We start from the raw sequence: 18,324 nt of genomic DNA on the forward strand, positions 1-18,324 counted from the left end.
CGGCTAAAAACGAAAGTAAAATGTGCCGGTTAGCTCAGGGAGCTGTTCGGGATCACCGCGGTATAATCGCGGCATCCCGAACAGCTGTAGCACAGGAGGAGGTCTTCTTACCTTCTCCTGTGCTGTCCGATCGCCGAATGAATGCTTCAAGCCTGAGATTCAGGCTTGAGCATTCAATCGCCGAAAACACTGATTGATCCATTCCTATGGAGATGGATCAATCAGTGTAAAAGATCAGTTAATGCAATGTTATAGCCCCCTATAGGAGCTATAATATTGCAGAAGAAAAGTGTAAAAAAATCATTAACCCTTTCAATTATCCCTTCCCCTAATAAAAGTTTGATTCAACCGGTATTTCCAAAAATAAAAAAAACATTATGTAAATAATAATAAAAATAAACATATGTGGTATCGCCGCATGTGGAAATGTCCGAATTATAAAAATATACCGCTTTTTAAACCGCTCGTTCAATGGCGTACGCGCAAAAAAATTCCAAAGTCCAAAATAGCGCATTTTTGATCACTTTTTATACCACAAAAAAGTGGATAAAAAGTGATCAAAAAGTCTGATCAGAACAAAAATGGAACTGCTAAAAATTTCAGATGACGGCGCAAAAAATTAGTCCTCAAAGCGCCCTGAACTCAAAAAAATTAAAAAGTTATAGGGGTCAAAAGATGACCATTTTAAACGTATACATTTTCCTGCATGTATTCATTTTTTTTGGAAGTGATACAAATTCAAACCTATACAAGTAGGGTATCATTTTAACCGTATGGACCTACAGAATAAAGATAAGGTATCTGTTACGCCGAGCGCTCCGGGTCCCCGTTCCTCCCCGGAGCGCTCGCCTCATCCTCGCTACTACAGCGCCCCGGTCAGATCCACTGACCGGGTGCGCTGCGGTACCGCCTCCAGCCGGGATGCGATTCGCGATGCGGGTGGCGCCCGCTCGCGATGCGCACCCCGGCTCCCGTACCTGACTCGCTCTCCGTCGGTCCTGTCCCGGCGCGCGCGGCCCCGCTCCCTAGGGCGCGCGCGCGCCGGGTCTCTGCGATTTAAAAGGCCACTGCGCCGCTGATTGGCGCAGTGGTTCTAATTAGTGTGTTCACCTGTGCACTCCATGTATATACCTCACTTCCCCTGCACTCCCTGGCCGGATCTTGTTGCCCTTGTGCCTAGTGAAAGCGTTCCCTTGTTTGTTCCTAGCCTGTGTTCCAGACCTCCTGCCGTTGCCCCTGACTACGATCCTTGCTGCCTGCCCCGACCTTCTGCTACGTCCGACCTTGCTTCTGTCTACTCCCTTGTACCGCGCCTATCTTCAGCAGTCAGAGAGGTTGAGCCGTTGCTAGTGGATACGACCTGGTCACTACCGCCGCAGCAAGACCATCCCGCTTTGCGGCGGGCTCTGGTGAAAACCAGTAGTGACTTAGAACCGGTCCACTAGCACGGTCCCCGCCAATCCCTCTCTGGCACAGAGGATCCACCTCCTGCCAGCCGGCATCGTGACAGTAGATCCGGCCATGGATTCCGCTGAGGTGCCGCTGTCAAGTCTTGCCGACATTTCCACGATGATCACCCAACGAAATCACCAGCTGGCATACTTGACCACCGTGACACAGCAACTGAAGTCACAGTTACAGCAGCTGCTGTCACTGACACAGCAGCTGCAACTGCAACAACCATCTCCTCCGCCGGCTCCTGCAACTCCTCCGCAGCGTCCGGCCGCTCCTAACCCCTGCTTGTCCCTGCCGGACAAATTTGATGGGGACTCTAGACTCTGCCGTGGTCTCCTTTCTGGAAAGGCCTTGTCTTGGGCCACACCGCTCTGGGACCGCAATGATCCTGCCACAGTCCAGTCCTTCTTCGCTGAGGTCCGTGGTGTCTTCGAGGAGCCTGCCCGAGCTTCTTCTGCCGAGACTGCCCTGCTGAACCTGGCCCAGGGTGTTTCTTCCGTTGGCGAGTACGCCATTCAGTTCCGTGCTCTTGCTTCCAAGTTGTCCTGGAATAGTGAGGCCCTCTGCGCGACCTTTAAAAAAGGCCTATCCAGCAACATTAAAGATGTTCTGGCCGCACGAGAAACTCCTGCTAACCTACATGAACTCATTCATCTTGCCACTCGCATTGACATGCGTTCTTCCGGATGGCGTCTGGAGCTCCGCCTGGATATGGACTTTGTTCGCACGAGGCGTTTTTTCCCCCCGGCTCCTCTCTCCTCTGGTCCTCTGCAATCCGTTCCTGTGCCTCCCGCATTGGAGGCTATGCAGGTTGACCGGTCTCGCTTGACACCTCAAGAGAGGACACAACGCCGCATGGAGAATCTTTGCCTGTACTATGCCGGTACCGAACACTTCCTGAAGGATTGTCCTATCCGTCCTCCCCGCCTGGAAAGACGTACGCTGACTCCGCACAAAGGTGACACAGTTCTTGATGTCAACTCTGCTTCTCCACGCCTTACTGTGCCTGTGCGGATATCTGCCTCTACCTTCTCCTTCTCTACTATGGCCTTCTTGGATTCCGGATCTGCAGGAAATTTTTTTTTGGCCTCTCTTATCAACAGGTTCAACGTCCCTGTGACCAGTCTTGCCAGACCCCTCTACATCAATTGTGTTAACAATGAAAGATTGGACTGTGCCGTGCGTTACCGCACGGAACCCCTCCTAATGTGCATCGGACCTCTTCACGAAAAAATTGAGTTTTTGGTCCTCAGGTTCTTTGGCCCCAAGAAGAGGGGGAGACCCAAGGGGGGGGGTACTGTTACGCCGAGCGCTCCGGGTCCCCGTTCCTCCCCGGAGCGCTCGCCTCATCCTCGCTACTACAGCGCCCCGGTCAGATCCACTGACCGGGTGCGCTGCGGTACCGCCTCCAGCCGGGATGCGATTCGCGATGCGGGTGGCGCCCGCTCGCGATGCGCACCCCGGCTCCCGTACCTGACTCGCTCTCCGTCGGTCCTGTCCCGGCGCGCGCGGCCCCGCTCCCTAGGGCGCGCGCGCGCCGGGTCTCTGTGATTTAAAGGGCCACTGCGCCGCTGATTGGCGCAGTGGTTCTAATTAGTGTGTTCACCTGTGCACTCCATGTATATACCTCACTTCCCCTGCACTCCCTGGCCGGATCTTGTTGCCCTTGTGCCTAGTGAAAGCGTTCCCTTGTTTGTTCCTAGCCTGTGTTCCAGACCTCCTGCCGTTGCCCCTGACTACGATCCTTGCTGCCTGCCCCGACCTTCTGCTACGTCCGACCTTGCTTCTGTCTACTCCCTTGTACCGCGCCTATCTTCAGCAGTCAGAGAGGTTGAGCCGTTGCTAGTGGATACGACCTGGTCACTACCGCCGCAGCAAGACCATCCCGCTTTGCGGCGGGCTCTGGTGAAAACCAGTAGTGACTTAGAACCGGTCCACTAGCACGGTCCCCGCCAATCCCTCTCTGGCACAGAGGATCCACCTCCTGCCAGCCGGCATCGTGACAGTATCATTTTTGACAAAAAATGTACTGCGTAAAAACAGAAGCCCCCAAAACTTACAAAATAGTGTTTTTTCATCAATTTTGTCGCACATTGATTTTTTTTCCCGTTTCACCGTGGATTTTTGGGTAAAATGACTAATGTCATTACAAAGTAGAATTAGTGACGCAAAAATTAAGCCATTCTATATCATTTTAGGTGAAAATTTTTAAGAGTTATGATTTTTTAAAGTTAAGGAGGAAAAATTGAAAATGAAAAAACGGAAAAAGCCCGGGTCCTTAAGGGGTTAATAATAATAATAACAACAATAATAATTATATAAATTGAGAAAATACTCGAAAATATTGTGCTCAGGATCCAATCAGTATCAATAAATTATTTATTTAATTAAATAAACAACTACTATATTATAAAGCTAAAATATCTTAACTCAAACAGCGCCTAGTCCTGAGAGAATTGTCCTCTTTGAAGGCGGATATTGCTTTTCTTCACACTTTGACCACTTTGACCATTCTGGAAATGTTGAATTTCTTACCCATCTGTACCCCCAGGTCTTTTCAGCCACTACTGAAAAAATATGGGTATTGCAATTCTCATTTCTAAGTTATGTCCTCCCAGTGTAACCTCCTCTTTCCTTGACCCAGAGAGTAGGTTCGTAATAGTGAAGGGCACTCTAGAGGTAAACCACTTTTACTCTGCAATGTATATGCTCCCAATACGGCCCAGATCCCTTTTCTACGCAGGGTCCTTGGTAAGCTTAGGAGATTTGATCAGATTTTTTTCCCCCTCCATGGACCATTTTACCCTCACTGCCAGCCCTCCCTCTCGTTGCTGCTTTTCATTGCCTTATTCGCTCCTTTTCTTTTTTTTACTTGTGGCATATAAACCACACTACGGAAAAAATCTCACCCCCATCAGTCCTACACCAATATAGATTTTTTCGTAATGTCCCTGCAGTCCGTATGTATCCTTTTCCCCGCTGTCTTTGTCCCTGCGACGGTGCCACTGGCACCTTAATGAATCTCTCCTCAAATCTCCTCCCTCCTGGGACTCGATCCAGTCCTGTATTGATGAATACTTTGCCACTAATGATGGCTCGATGGCCTCTTTGGCTACCCTTTGGGATGCTCACAAGGCGGTAGTCTGGGGCCATTGTATTGCTCTGGCCTTCTGCCATAAGAAAGATGCACTGGCCCAGGCCCAGGAGCTTAAGGCGGAGATAGGAAAATTGGAGGCAGCCATGGTTACTACCCCATCTCTTTCTTTGTTGAGAAAGTTGAGGGTGGTGAGGGCTTGCCTTGGAGATTTGGATATCCGGAAGGTGAAGCGACTTCTCTTTTACTCCAAACAGCGGTTTTATGAAAAGGGTAACAAGGATCACATCCAGTTTGCTAGCGTGCCGCCGCTTAGTCTCTCTCTGCGATGAAGGACTTCTTGGGATGCCTTAGGTATCACCCGGGTGACATCTCTAGGATTTTCTTAGATTATTACTCTAAGTTGTACTCTCTCCCATCCCAGTGACCCTCTGACCGGCTGAGTGTGACAAGGTTCTGAAATCTTTGCTCTCCGAAAGTCCCTTGCCTACTCTCTCTGGAGCAGATAGGGATTCTCTCAACACTCTGATCTCCTCTGACGAGGTCCTGGACATACTCAAATCCGTGCCATCAGTGCGCTTGCCCGGGCCAGATGGTTATACGTACCTGTATTACAAGACCTTTGCCTCTCAACTGGTCCCGAAACTGGTTCCCTTATTTAATTCCTTTATGGATGGTTCAGCCCTCCCCAGTCTCTCCTCCACTCCTACATCACTCTCATTCCCAAACTGGGCAAGGACCCACAGGATTGTGCTAACTATAGGCCAATCGCTCTTCTTAATGCTGACCCAAAGCTATTTGCCAAGATTTTGGCTGCCAAGCTTTGCTATCACCTCCCCTCCCTTATTCATAAGGATCAGGTGGGCTTTGTCCCTTGTCAAAAAAGTCCCTTCCTAATTTGTATAGTGTCGTTAGGTCCTATGGTAGGGTTTCTGGTTACAAGATCAACATCTCTAAAACTGAAGAGATGCCACTGAACTCCCCCCTCAATCTACTCTCCTTTAGGCTAATGTTTCTTTTAAATGCCCCCCCCCCCTTCCCTGAAGTACCTGGGGTTCTACTTACCCCCACCTGTTATGCCACCCTATATCCCACTAACTTTCCCCCTCTGTTTCGGGAGCTTAGGGCCATGATGGATCGGTGGCTGGCCCACTTTGTCTCTTATTTTGGGCTTATTGCGGCAATCAAGATGACCGTCCTTCCTAAACTGTTATATATTTTTTAAACCCTCTAGGTCCGTGTTGCCTTTTCCTCCCTGCGTTCGCTTCGGTCGTCACGTGGGATTCTAAATGTCACTAAATGTTTCCTCGCTGCTCATCTCTGCTATTTAGCCACTTGGTCTAGGGACCGTGCCTACAACAAACGGATGGAGATTGAGAAGCTCTGGTTGGCTCCTATTCACCCGAACTCCTTCCTATGGTCTTCTTCCCCTTTGATGGTCTCTCCGGGGCACCTTCTGGTACCCATGGCCCTCTCAAAATATATTTGGAGTTATTGTGGTATGAAGTTTAAGCTCTTCTCCTTTTCTTCTCCGCTGCTATCCTTCCTCTACCACCCGGAGCTGCCCGCTAGCTTAACTTCAGAAATGGTTGGGGCAAGGAATTCTAGGGAACTCTTTTGCTACGCAAACATTGTAGATGCTTTTACGCGCTCCTTGTCAGCCTTTGAACAATTGTGCTCTAGACACGGGCTTCCCTCCTCCAGTCGGTTCTATTACCTCCAGAGGAGGCAACATATTATTGTCAAATTGGGCTCCACAACAGTGTCGTTACCCACGCGGTTTGAACAGCTTTGCTGCCAGGGTCTTATGGCTAAGCGCCTCCTTTCTGACATTTATTCTGTACTAAACTCTCTGGTTGACTCTGACGCCTCCGCTCACAAGTACATGGACCGCTAGGAGGAGGTATTGAACACCCATATTTCCCTGCCTCAATGGAAGATCATTTAAGAGCAGGCCTCTATGGCATCAAAATGTACCTGTTATAAGAAAAACCAACATAATTTATTGATGGGCTGGTATCACACTCCTAAGCTACTCCACAAACTTAATCCTGTCATCTCCTCCCAACATGATGCTGGTGGTGGAGGGGGGGTCCACTTACCATATGTTCTGGTGCTGCCCCTTAATCACTGGTTTATGGCCAGAGTTTTTGAGCATGCTTACTTATGTCTTTGCAACCCCTGTCAAACTAGACCCCTTAGTCTATCTCCCTCACCTGTCGCCCTCCTCCTTGGGTAAAGAATGGACTAAGCTTCTCTCACATATTCTTCTGGCAGCTAAGCTAAGACCCCGATAGCGAAATTTTGGAAACGATCTGCTCCTCTGTCACAGCATGACCTCCTGGCCCACATACAAGAGATGTGATCCTTGGAATCATTGACGGCCTCCCTGAATAACTCAGTGGTAGCATTTTTGGAAGTATGGGATCCGTGGGACTGCTTCTTTAATAGACACTGACCCTGACCCTTCCTTATCACCTTCTTGTGTCTTGTATAATCTTTCAGTTTTCTGTTGCCTCCACAATGTTAATATCCAGGTCTTGTATGTTGAGCTTGCGTTGTTAGCTGAGAACACTGTTCCCTTGTTCTGTATTCTGGGACTACGTTATTAGGCCTAATTGACCATGCATGGAGTCTTGTTATATCTAATGGTTCCTGAGGTTTTGACCTGTTCGTAACTTACAGCATGTTGCATTTCAAATGTTTATTCTGCCAGGTATATGTGACCCTGGCTCATGTGTTTCTTCTCGCTTTGATATTTCTGTACTGTACTAAAATCCTTTATAAAAATTACAGTTTAAATAAAGCTCAAATATATATAAATATAATATAGTACAAGCCGTTTATATAATGAAATAATATATTGATACTTATTGGATTCTGTGAACAATATTTTCAAAAATTGTTTTAGTAGGTTACTATTTTATTATTATTATTATTATTATTATTATTTTCATTGTATCTTCAAAGTTTCAGCCACATACTATGCACGGCATCCACATAAATATATTTACAATTTAAACCAGCTAGAGGGCATACGTTTTTTCACAACCTTTCTTACTACTAGGACTCATTGGGATACATATTCACTTGTTGAGCTACCTGTTCTTTTACATAATTATTATCATTCCTATGTTCACACTTTTAACCCTCATCCTATCTAGAAAAGAATAATTTAGTTATAAAAAAAAAAAAAAAACAGTAACAGAATAGTCATAAGAATAAATATCTGTAGTTCAAATGTTAGTGTGATTCAACTGCATGCCAATGAAACAAGCCATAGAACTTTTTTATAGTACATTTTTGCTTTGGCCTGTAAATTAAAGCAATTCTTCTGCTATAAAAGGCCAGACAGTCTTGAAACGATCTTATACAGAGTTTCCCAGAACGTTTTTTGGCAGCATGTCTTGGAGCTGAGTTCGTGTTTTCAGAACTCTTCCATTTCTGTAGAAGTGTATGGAGAATGTCCGAGATGTGCTATTTGTGATGCCTGGTGCCAACTTTAGAGCTGAGAGAGGAGCCTGGGAGCAGTTGTGATTTCATCTCTCAGTCTGCTCATCTCATACAGTTGTGTCTTTGCATTCCAGAAATGTTTGGGTTTGAAATGATTTGACCATGTTACTTGCACATCTTCCATGGGAGTCATCAATTTAGGATCTGACAATCTGCCATCTTCCCAGCGTGACTGCTGTAAAATCGTGTTCTGAGTTCTTTCCTTGTGTTTATGTGCATTGTGATTCTGTAAAAGTCCAGCTCCCAGCATGACCTGACAAATGATCCACACAGGACAAGGATCCACAAAAAATAATTTGAGACCCTGGACAAGAACCCATTAAAACAAACAAACACAAAAGTCCTTCATTAATTATAAATAAATCTGTTGGTGTTTGCTGTGGTTTCTTGCATGTGCAACATAGAAAATACTCGTTCATAGTCAGTAACCATAAGGACACATAAGTCTGCAATGGAGCAGTAGAAATGAACACTGACAATTTTAAGACCCTTTGTACAGTTACAAAACATTTACAAATTAAAATTATGAAAACATTGAAATAGTGGGTGTCTGTGAGCAGGGCATCAGTGCTCAGAAGAGCATTTGGGGCTTTTATCGAAAAGATCTAGCGTTTGTAAAGATAAGGAGCCCATGCACTTTAACGTAAGTTTTAATACCTACAGTACTTTTTAAGGTAAGGGTAACAAGCAAGAAAATTTACAAGTCAAATGGAAATACAATAGCGCATGCAAAAACGTTTTCTGGAGAAGCTCTCTTACAATCCAAAAAATAGATATAGACAAGATTTTACTCCTTTTAAATATCCATATAACACTTACCAGGGGATATAGACAATGTTTCCACTTCCTGTTTATTGACAGAAATTGCTATAGAATAGTGGAAATAATAACATTTAGTACACTACTTTTTTTTCCCTTTTAGGTTCCGATCATCTCAGAGAAAAGGATGGGCTTTGGGCTGTTTTAGTCTGGCTTTCAATAATGGCTGCACGTAAGCAGGGTGTAGAAGAGATTGTGCAAGATCACTGGACAAGGTTTGGACGCCACTATTATTGCAGGTAACCTCTATTATCTTTACAAAAATGAATAAAAACAATGTAGTGGACATATCGACACATCTCAAAATGCCCCTTTTCTCTTTGTGATGAAATACTTCTAGGATCTGTGTATGTGGGGCATAGTTAGCAATGACACTTCATGGGTTTTTAAAAGATCAGACCTTTTCTTTTTTAGTCCATAATAAACAATGAAAGTGAAGTTGTATAAGCACTTTTCAGCATAGAACGCATGCAATAAAAAAATAAAAATAAAAATAACTTACCATCTGGGGTGTAACTAAACCCCACAGGATTTCCTCACCTATGCACAGTCTCAAATAGTGCAGCATCCAAATGGTCAGATTTCCAATACAAGGTTTATGTGACTTCCTTGCCTCTCTGACCCAGTCGGCACGCCTTTCAGGCTTTTTGTAGCCCAGTGACAAATCCAAGCACATTTACCTGACCTCTGCCTGAGACCCTGAACAAAATACGTATCAGTCCAGGTTTCCTAGACTCTGAAATTCAAACTTTGAGTGACAGCTTTAGTCCACAAGGCTGCATGTAAGTAAGTGTATGACTTTGGACTTCAACTGTAGCTCTATTGTGTTGTAGAGCTACAAAAAGTCTGTGTAGCCCTGACATTTATCTCACCAAGCTTAATTAAAGTAAACATGTCCTTTAAAAAGAACTATAGGCATGTCACAGAGAAATGTAAAAAGTTTTTATTGGTTGGGCTATCAGTGCTGAAACCCCCACCAATCATAAGAATGGGTAGGGAGAAGTGTGCAGCAGTACACTTTACTCCTTGGCTCTCATCAGTTTGTGTCTCAGCCCTTTAGACAATGGCTCACTTATCCTCACTCATTCTACTGATGGGTGGGGGTCTCTGTAACATGTCAAAAGTTTTTTAAAGGGGTACTCCGGTGAAAAACAATTTTTTTTTCAATTCATCTGGTGCCAGAAAGTTGAACAGATTTGTAAATTAGAAAAAAGCAACAGTTTTCAGCTCACCTGTTTTCAACCATGCATGGCAAGCCTCTGATTCAGAGCAGAAACCAAAAGGGAGAAGTGGAGCCATTTACTGAAACATAGTAACAAATCCATACAGGAAGCAGGTAAAATGAGCACCAGGACAAAAATTGGTCAATGCAGAACAGCGAGTAGACACCTCATAGAGCCATGGCATACATCCCTGTGGTGAGGGTGTGATGAGGGCAGATGTTATTACCCTAGGGGCAGATGGCATTAACCCCTTGTGTTCGTGATGCCAGGGCGTGGTTTAACCTCTTCACCACCCGAAGGTATACCGCTGGATCCTGGGCTAAGCACAGGGCAAATAATTACTTCAACACCAAGTTACGGAACAACGGCAGCTTTACTGAGGTATGGTACAGGGGTGTAACTCCTGTACTGGGCCACCACAAACTCCCCCTCTTAACAACAGCCGTCCAAAACAAATATGAAGACAAATATGTGGCCACTTAGGCCTGATAACAACAATAGAAACAGTTCCTGGGGCATTTGAATCAATGTCCTTCACAGGGCTGATGAACTGACGAACTGGGGCAGAGTGCATGTGCCATTGCAATGAATGTCCTTACATCCTCAGCTATAGCTACTTCTCCCCATAACATTATACAAGTAAATACACAATTTATTTAATTATTTTTTTATTTTGACAACACATTAGAATGTTACCTATATACACAGTAGCTCTGTCACTGTACATTTTACTTACACCTCCAGGAGAACTCTCTGGCCACAAGAGCACCCTGTACACGATGGACAGGAAAATATTTAGACATTAAATGACTGTTATGGACTGAATGTATAGACTGGTTAGCTATAGTACTAACTAGTTATATTTCATTTGACTATTTAGATATATAAGATGCTATGTACATCACTGACTATCTGTACATGAAAAGAATTTAGAATTATGTATTCTATACTGACTAGACATTAGTATAGTATTTACTGACAACTTTTATACAAAAATACTTTTACTCTCTATACCTGGCTGGTAACTGTCTCTGGCAGTGAAGTAAGTGGATATGCTTCTCCTGACAGAGCCAGGATACCTCCTATACAATTGCCATGGGTACAAAAGACATTAACCCCTTAAGGACGCAGCCCATTTTGACCTCAAGGACGCAGCCGTTTTATGCAAATCTGACCACTGTCACTTTAAGCAGTAATAACTCTGGGATTCTTTAACTTATGAATTTGATTCCGAGATTGTTCTATCGTGACATATTCTACTTTATGTTAGTAGTAAATTTTTGTCAATACTTGCATCATTTCTTGGTGAAAAATTAAAAAATTTCATGAAAATGTAGAAAATTTAGCATTTTTTTAACTTTGAAACTTTCTGCTTTTAAGGAAAATACACATAATTAATAAATTGTATATTGATTTACATATACAATATGTCTACTTTATGTTTTCATCATTAAGTTGACGTGTTATTACTTTTTGAACCCATTAGAGGACTTCAAAGTATAGCAGCAATTTTCCAAATTTTCACAAAAAATTTAAAATCAGAATTTTTCAGGGGCCAGTTAATTTTGAAGTGGATTTGAGGGACCTTTCTTTAAGAAATCCCCCATAAATTACCCCATTAAACTGCACCCCTCAAAGAATTGAAAAAGACATTCAGAAAGTTTGTTAACCCTTGGAGAAATGGAGGCGAAAATTCTAAATCTTCAATTTTTACACTAATATGTTCTTGTAGACCCATATGTTTTATTTTTACAAGGGGTAAATGGAGAAAAAGCCCCACAAAATGTGTAAACAAATTTCTCTCAAGTAAGGAAATACCTAATATGTGGATATAAAGTGCTCTGTGGGTGCCTTAACCCCTTAAAGACGCAGGATTTTTCAGTTTTTGCATTTTCGTTTTTTCCACCTTACCTTTTAAAAATCATAACCCTTTCAATTTTCCACCTAAAAATCCATATTATGGCTTATTTTTTGCGTCACCAATTCTACTTTGCAGTGACATTAGTAATTTTACCCAAAAATCCACGGCGAAACGGAAAAAAAATCATTGTGCGACAAAATTTAAGAAAAAATGCCATTTTGTAAATTTTGGGGGCTTCTGTTTCTACGCAGTGCATATTTCGGTAAAAATAACACCTTATCATTGTTCTGTAGGTCCATACGGTTAAAATGATACCCTACTTATATAGGTTTCATTTTGTCGTACTTCTGGAAAAAATCATAACTACGGTACATCCAGGAAAATGTATACGTTTAAAAATGTCATCTTCTGACCCCTATAACTTTTTTATTTTTCCACGTACAGGGCGATATGAGGGTTCATTTTTTGCGTCGTGATCTGAAGTTTTTATCTGTATCATTTTTGTTTTGATCGGACTTTTTGATCACTTTTTATTCATTTTTTAATGGTATAAAAAGTGACCAAAAATACACTATTTTGGACTTTGGAATTTTTTTACATGTACGTCATTGACCGTGCGGTTTAATTAATGATATATTTTTATAGTTTGGACATTTATGCAAGTGACGATACCACATATGTTTATTTTTATTTACACTGTTTTATTTTTTATATGGGAAAAGGGGGGGTGATTCAAACTTTTATTAGGGAAGGGGTTAAATGATCTTTATTAACACTTTTTTGTAACTTTTTTTTTGCAGTGTTATATTTCCCATAGGGACCTATAACACTGCACACACTGATCTTCTATACAGATCACTGGCGTGTATTAACACGCCTGTGATCAGTGTTATCGGTGCTTGACTGCTCCTGCCTGGATCTCAGGCACCGAGCAGTCATTCGCCGATCGGACACCGAGGAGGCAGGTAAGGGCCCTCCCGGTGTCCTGTAAGCTGTTCCGGACGCCGCGATTTCACTGTGGCTGTCCCGAACAGCCTGACTGAGCAGCCGGAATACTTTCACTTCAGATGCGGCGGTCAGCTTTGATCGCCGCGTCTGAAGGGTTAATGCAGGGCATCACCGCGATCGGTGATGTCCTGCATTAGCCGAGGGTCCCGGCCGTTGATAGCCGCCGGGACCGACCCAATATGACGCGGGGACACCGCATGACCCCGCGGCATATCGCGGGAGCCGGCGGAGGACGTAAATATACGTCCTCCGTCATTAAGGGGTTAAAGGGCCCAGAAGGGAAAGAGCAAAAATGGGATTTTGGAGAGCGAATTTTGCTGAAATGGTTTTTAGAGGGCATGTCACCTTTAGTAAGCTCCCATGGAGTCAGAACAGCAAAAAGCACCCACATGGCATACTATTTGGGAAACTACACCCCTCGAGAAATGTAACAAGGGGTAAAGTGAGCCTTAACACCCCACAGGTGATTGACGAACTTTCGTTAAAGCGGGACGTGAAAATGAAAAATTTCTATTTTTTCACATAAATGCAGATGTTACCCCAAATTTTTCATTTTCACAAGGGGTGAGAGGTGAAATGTCCTCCAAAATTTGCAACCCCATTTCTCTTGAGTAAGGAATTATCTCATATGTTAATGTAAAGTGCTCTATGGGTGCACGAGAGGGCTCAGAAGGGTAGGAGCGACATTGGGCTTTTGGAGAGCGAATTTTGCTAAAATGGTTTATGGGGGGCATGTGGTATTTAGGAATCCCCCATAGTGCCAGAACAGCAAGAAAACCCCACATGGCACACTATTTGGGAAACTACACCCCTCAAGAACGTAACAAGGAGTACAGTGAGCCTTAACACCCCACAGGTGATTGACAAACTTTCGTTAAAGTGGGACGTGAAAATGAAAAATTCGATTTTTTTCACTAAATTGCAGATAGTACCCCAAATGTTTCATTTTCACAAGAGATAATAGATAAAAATGTCCCCCAAAATTTGTAACCCCATTTCTCTCTGTAAGGAATTATCTCATATGTGGATGTAAAGTGCTTTGTGGGTGCACTAGAGGGCTCATAAGAAGTGACAATGGATTTTTGGAAAGCAGATTTTGCTGAAATGGTTTTTGGGGGGCATGTCTCATTTAGGAAGCCCCATGGTGCCGAACATCAAAAATAGCCACATGGCACACTATTCTTTTGCCAGAACTTTCACCAAAGTTGGATATGAAATAAATGAAAAATTTTAGTTTTTCCCCCCTAAAATGCTGGTGTTACCCCCAAATGTTTCATTTTTACAAGGGGTAATAGGAGAAAAAGCCCCCTCCCCCAAATTTATTTCTTCTTAGTATGGAAATACCCCATGTGTTGACGTAAAGTGCTCTGCGGGCACATTACAGGCCTCAGAAGAGAAGGAGTGCCATTGGGCTTTTGGAGAGAGATTTTGGTTGGAATTGAAGGCCATGTGCATTCACAAAGCCCCCGTGCTACCAAAACAGTGGACCCTCCCACATGTGACCCCATTTTGTAAGCTGCACCCCTCACGGAATGTAATAAGAGGTGCAGTGAGCATTTACACACCACTGGCGCTTGACAGATCTTTGGAATAATGGGCTGTGCAAGTGAAAAATTAATTCCGCTGGGAGTTTGAGCTGCAGCGGAAAATTTGCCACAGCTCAAACTTAACCCCTTAAGGACCACGGGTTTTTCCGTTTTGACACTTTCGTTTTTTCCTCCTAACCTTTTAAAAATCATAACCCTTTCAATTTTGCACCTAAAAATCCATATGATGGCTTATTTTTTGCATCACCAATTCTACTTTGCAGTGACATTAGTCATATTACCCAAAAATCTACGTCGAAACGGAAAAAAAATCATTGTGCGACAAAATTGAAGAAAAAACGCCATTTTGTATCTTTTGGGGCCTTCTGTTTCTACGCTGTAAATTTTTTGGTAAAAATGACACCTTATCTTTATTCTGTAGGTCCATATGATTAAAATGATACCCTACTTATATAGGTTTGATTTTGTTGTACTTCTGTAAAAAATCCTAACTACATGCAGAAAAATTTATGCGTTTAAAATTGTCATCTTCTGACCCCTATAACTTTTTTATTTTTCCACATATGGGGCGGTATGAGGGCACATTTTTTGCGCCGTGATCTGAAGTTTTTAGCGGTACCATTTTTGTATTGGTCAGCCTTTTTGATGGCTTTTTATTAATTTTGTCATGATATAAGAAGCGACCAAAAATACGTTATTTTGGAATTTTGAATTTTTTTGCGCATACCCCGTTAACCGTGCAGTTTAATTAATTATATCTTTTTATAGTTTGGACATTTACGCACGCGGCGATACCACATATGTTTATATTTATTTTTATTTACATGGTGTTTTGAACTTTTATTAAGGAAAGGGTTAAATCACATTTATTAACTTTTTTTTTTACACTTTTTTTTTGCAGTGTTATAGCTCCCATAGGGACCTATAACACTGCACACACTGATCTTATACCCTGTTCACTGCAAAGCCATAGCTTTGCAGTGATCAGGGTTATCGGCGAAGGGACACCGAGGGGACATGCCAGAGGCAGGTAAGAGGACCTCCGCTCGTGTCCCAGCTTTCACTTTCGGTTTAGACGCGGCGTTCAACTTTGAACGCCGCGTCTAAAGGGTTAATAGCGCGCGGCACCGCGATCGCTGCCGCACACTATTAGCCCCGGGTCCCGGCATCAGACGCGTGACCCCACGTTATATCGCGGGAGCCGGCCAAGGACGTAAATATACGTCCTTGGTCGTTAAGGGGTTAAAGCGGGAGACTCGCTGTGAAACCCCGCCCGTGTGATATTCACATGGGGGGGGGGGGGCAAACCTCTAGCTGCTCCAAAACTACAGCTCCCAGCATGCACCGACAAACCGTGCATTGCTGGTAGTTCTAGTTATGCAACAGCTGGAGGCACGCTGGTTGGGAAACACTGAGTTAGGCAACAGACTACTGCAGTGTTTCTGCACCAGTGTACCTCCAGCTGTTGCAAAACTACAACTCCCAAAATGCATGGTCTGTCAGTGCATGCTGGGAGTTGTAGTTTTGCAACAGCTGGAGGCACACTGGTGCAGAAATACTGAGTTAGGAAACAGACAGTGTTTCCCAACCAGTGTGCATCCAGTTGTTGCAAAACTACAACTCCCAGCATTCCCGGACAGCCGAAGGGCATGCTGGGAGTTTTAGTTATTCACTGGATAATATATTGTTATCATGGGACTCTCCGACCTCATGTTTGCTTGCGCAGCCATGTTGCTCACTCCACAGACTTCCGGCAAACTGAAGTGGTCAAGCGGCGCTGTTTCTTTTATACAGGACTTTGGGAAAATGGACGCTGGGTGGAAGTACGTCAGCAGTGGAGCGCTGACTTCCGCTACCCCAGCAACAAGGGGCGGACCTTTCAAGTTCCACTTAGGAGTCGTCACAACAACATGACTTCCACACTCACACCCGAGATGCTGACCAGCGCGGGACATTTTCGCACGGTTCTCCAGAACATATTTAACCCTTTCAGGTACTGCCAGCACTTAGTTACGCAGCATAACTTGGGACCGTATTTTACACATGGTCGGCACAAATCTTTTACGGTTCACAATGGCAAGCGCCATTTCACAGGCGCACAAGATTATTTCACAAGCGCCTCGCAATACACAGATTTTACAATCTTTGTCACACATTCGTGCGTTTTTCTCTGCAATACTGGACACAGTTCAGACTGGGGGGGTACTTTTTGCATAAAGGCGCACACCCGTATCCTGTTCGTGATGCCAAAAGTTGCGGTGAAGGTGTGATGAGGGCAGATGTTATTACCCTAGGGGCAGATGGCATTAACCCCTTGTGTTCAAGATGCCAGGGCATGGTTTAACCTCTTCACCACCTGAAGGTATACTGCTGGATCCTGGGCTAGACATGGGACAAATAATGACTCTGACTGCAAGTTAAAGAACAATGGCAGATTTACTGAGGTAGACTGGTGTAACAGTCTTAACTGTTTAGCTAGGCCCACGGAGGTGACCAGTGACTTCAGAGACCTTAGGACTCGCTAGGACTTGTAGTGGACTTGGATAATTTGATGCAGGACCACACTGACTTGACAGAGATTAATCTTGACTGACCTGACTGAGACTGAAAGACTTCACCCCATTTGTAGCTTACCAGGTTTTTACATTCACCTATGGGGTAGTGAACTTGTGAATGCGTGGCTTCGTGGTAGGCTTTAGGCCTCCTCAGGTCACTAGACACTCTCTCTGGACTTCACTGCACTCAGCACTCAAGAGACAAGAGACTGAACTAGCTCCTCCCAGGGTTTATATGGGGGAGACTCTGGAGATGTCCCAAATGTCCTCTGGAGATGTCACTCTATATGTCACATGGTTACTGGTACCTTCCTTGGTTACAAGACTTTGTAACAACATGTAAAAGGTACATGACATGTTATATACATTACAATAGATAACACAGGTGGTAGTTAAATACTTAGGGAACACAGACAAAAGGGGGGGGGGGGTACCCAGGAGTCACTGAATAGAGTCCGCCTAACTGGGCAGCAATGGTACAGGGGTGCCACTCCTGTACTGGGACACCAAATCCCTTTTTGGGAGGGCTGATCCTGTGTTTTTCAGTATAAATATGTGCTTTAAGATGTAACATGTCTGCCATGACTAAAGGTCCATTGACTTGAAACGTGTTGGCTCTATGAGGTGTCTCCTCACTGTTCTGCATTGACAAATTTTTTGTCCTGGTGCTCATTTTTCCTGCCTCCTGTATGAATTTTTAACCATGTTTCTATAAATAGATTTTTTACCCAAGTGCTGGCTCCACTTCTCCCTTTTGGTTTCAGATTTGTAAATTACTTCTATTAAAAAATCTTAATTCTTCCAGTACTTATCAGTAAGTTGTATAGTTCTTTTGTGTCTGACCACAGTGCTCTCTGTTGACATCTCTGTCCGTATCAGAAACTGTCCAGAGTACAAGCAAATTCCCATAGCAAACCTCTCCTGGTCTGGACAGTTCCTAACACAGACAGAGGTATCAGCAGAGAGCACTGTGGTCAGACAGAAAAAAACAACTCAACTTCCTCTGGATCATACAGCAGCTGATAAGTACTTGAAGGATTAACATTTTTTAATAGAAGTAATTTACAATTCTGTTTAACTTTCTGGCATTAGTTGATTTAAAATTGAGTTGATTTGAATTGTTTTCCACCGAAGTACCCCTTTAAATGACAGTTACACTTTAACAATCTGGTTGAAACATATACTACGTCTAAAATTTACTTGATGCAGGCTTACAATACATCATGAGAAATCTTGTTTTCTTGATTCT

The 18,324-nt window shown here is 43.7% G+C and overlaps 1 protein-coding gene across 1 annotated transcript in view; it reads left to right on the forward strand.

Moving 5' to 3' along the window:
- Positions 1 to 18,324, forward strand: part of PGM5 (phosphoglucomutase 5) — a 189,970-nt gene that overhangs the window by 118,925 nt on the left and 52,721 nt on the right. Inside the window, exon 8 of the mRNA XM_056523045.1 lies at positions 8,985 to 9,120. Within this exon, the coding sequence (XP_056379020.1) occupies positions 8,985 to 9,120 (136 nt within the window). The remainder of the gene's footprint in view (positions 1 to 8,984; positions 9,121 to 18,324) is intronic.

This window comes from Hyla sarda, chromosome 1 (assembly GCF_029499605.1).
Source record: "Hyla sarda isolate aHylSar1 chromosome 1, aHylSar1.hap1, whole genome shotgun sequence".
Classification (NCBI taxonomy): Eukaryota; Metazoa; Chordata; class Amphibia; order Anura; family Hylidae; genus Hyla; species Hyla sarda.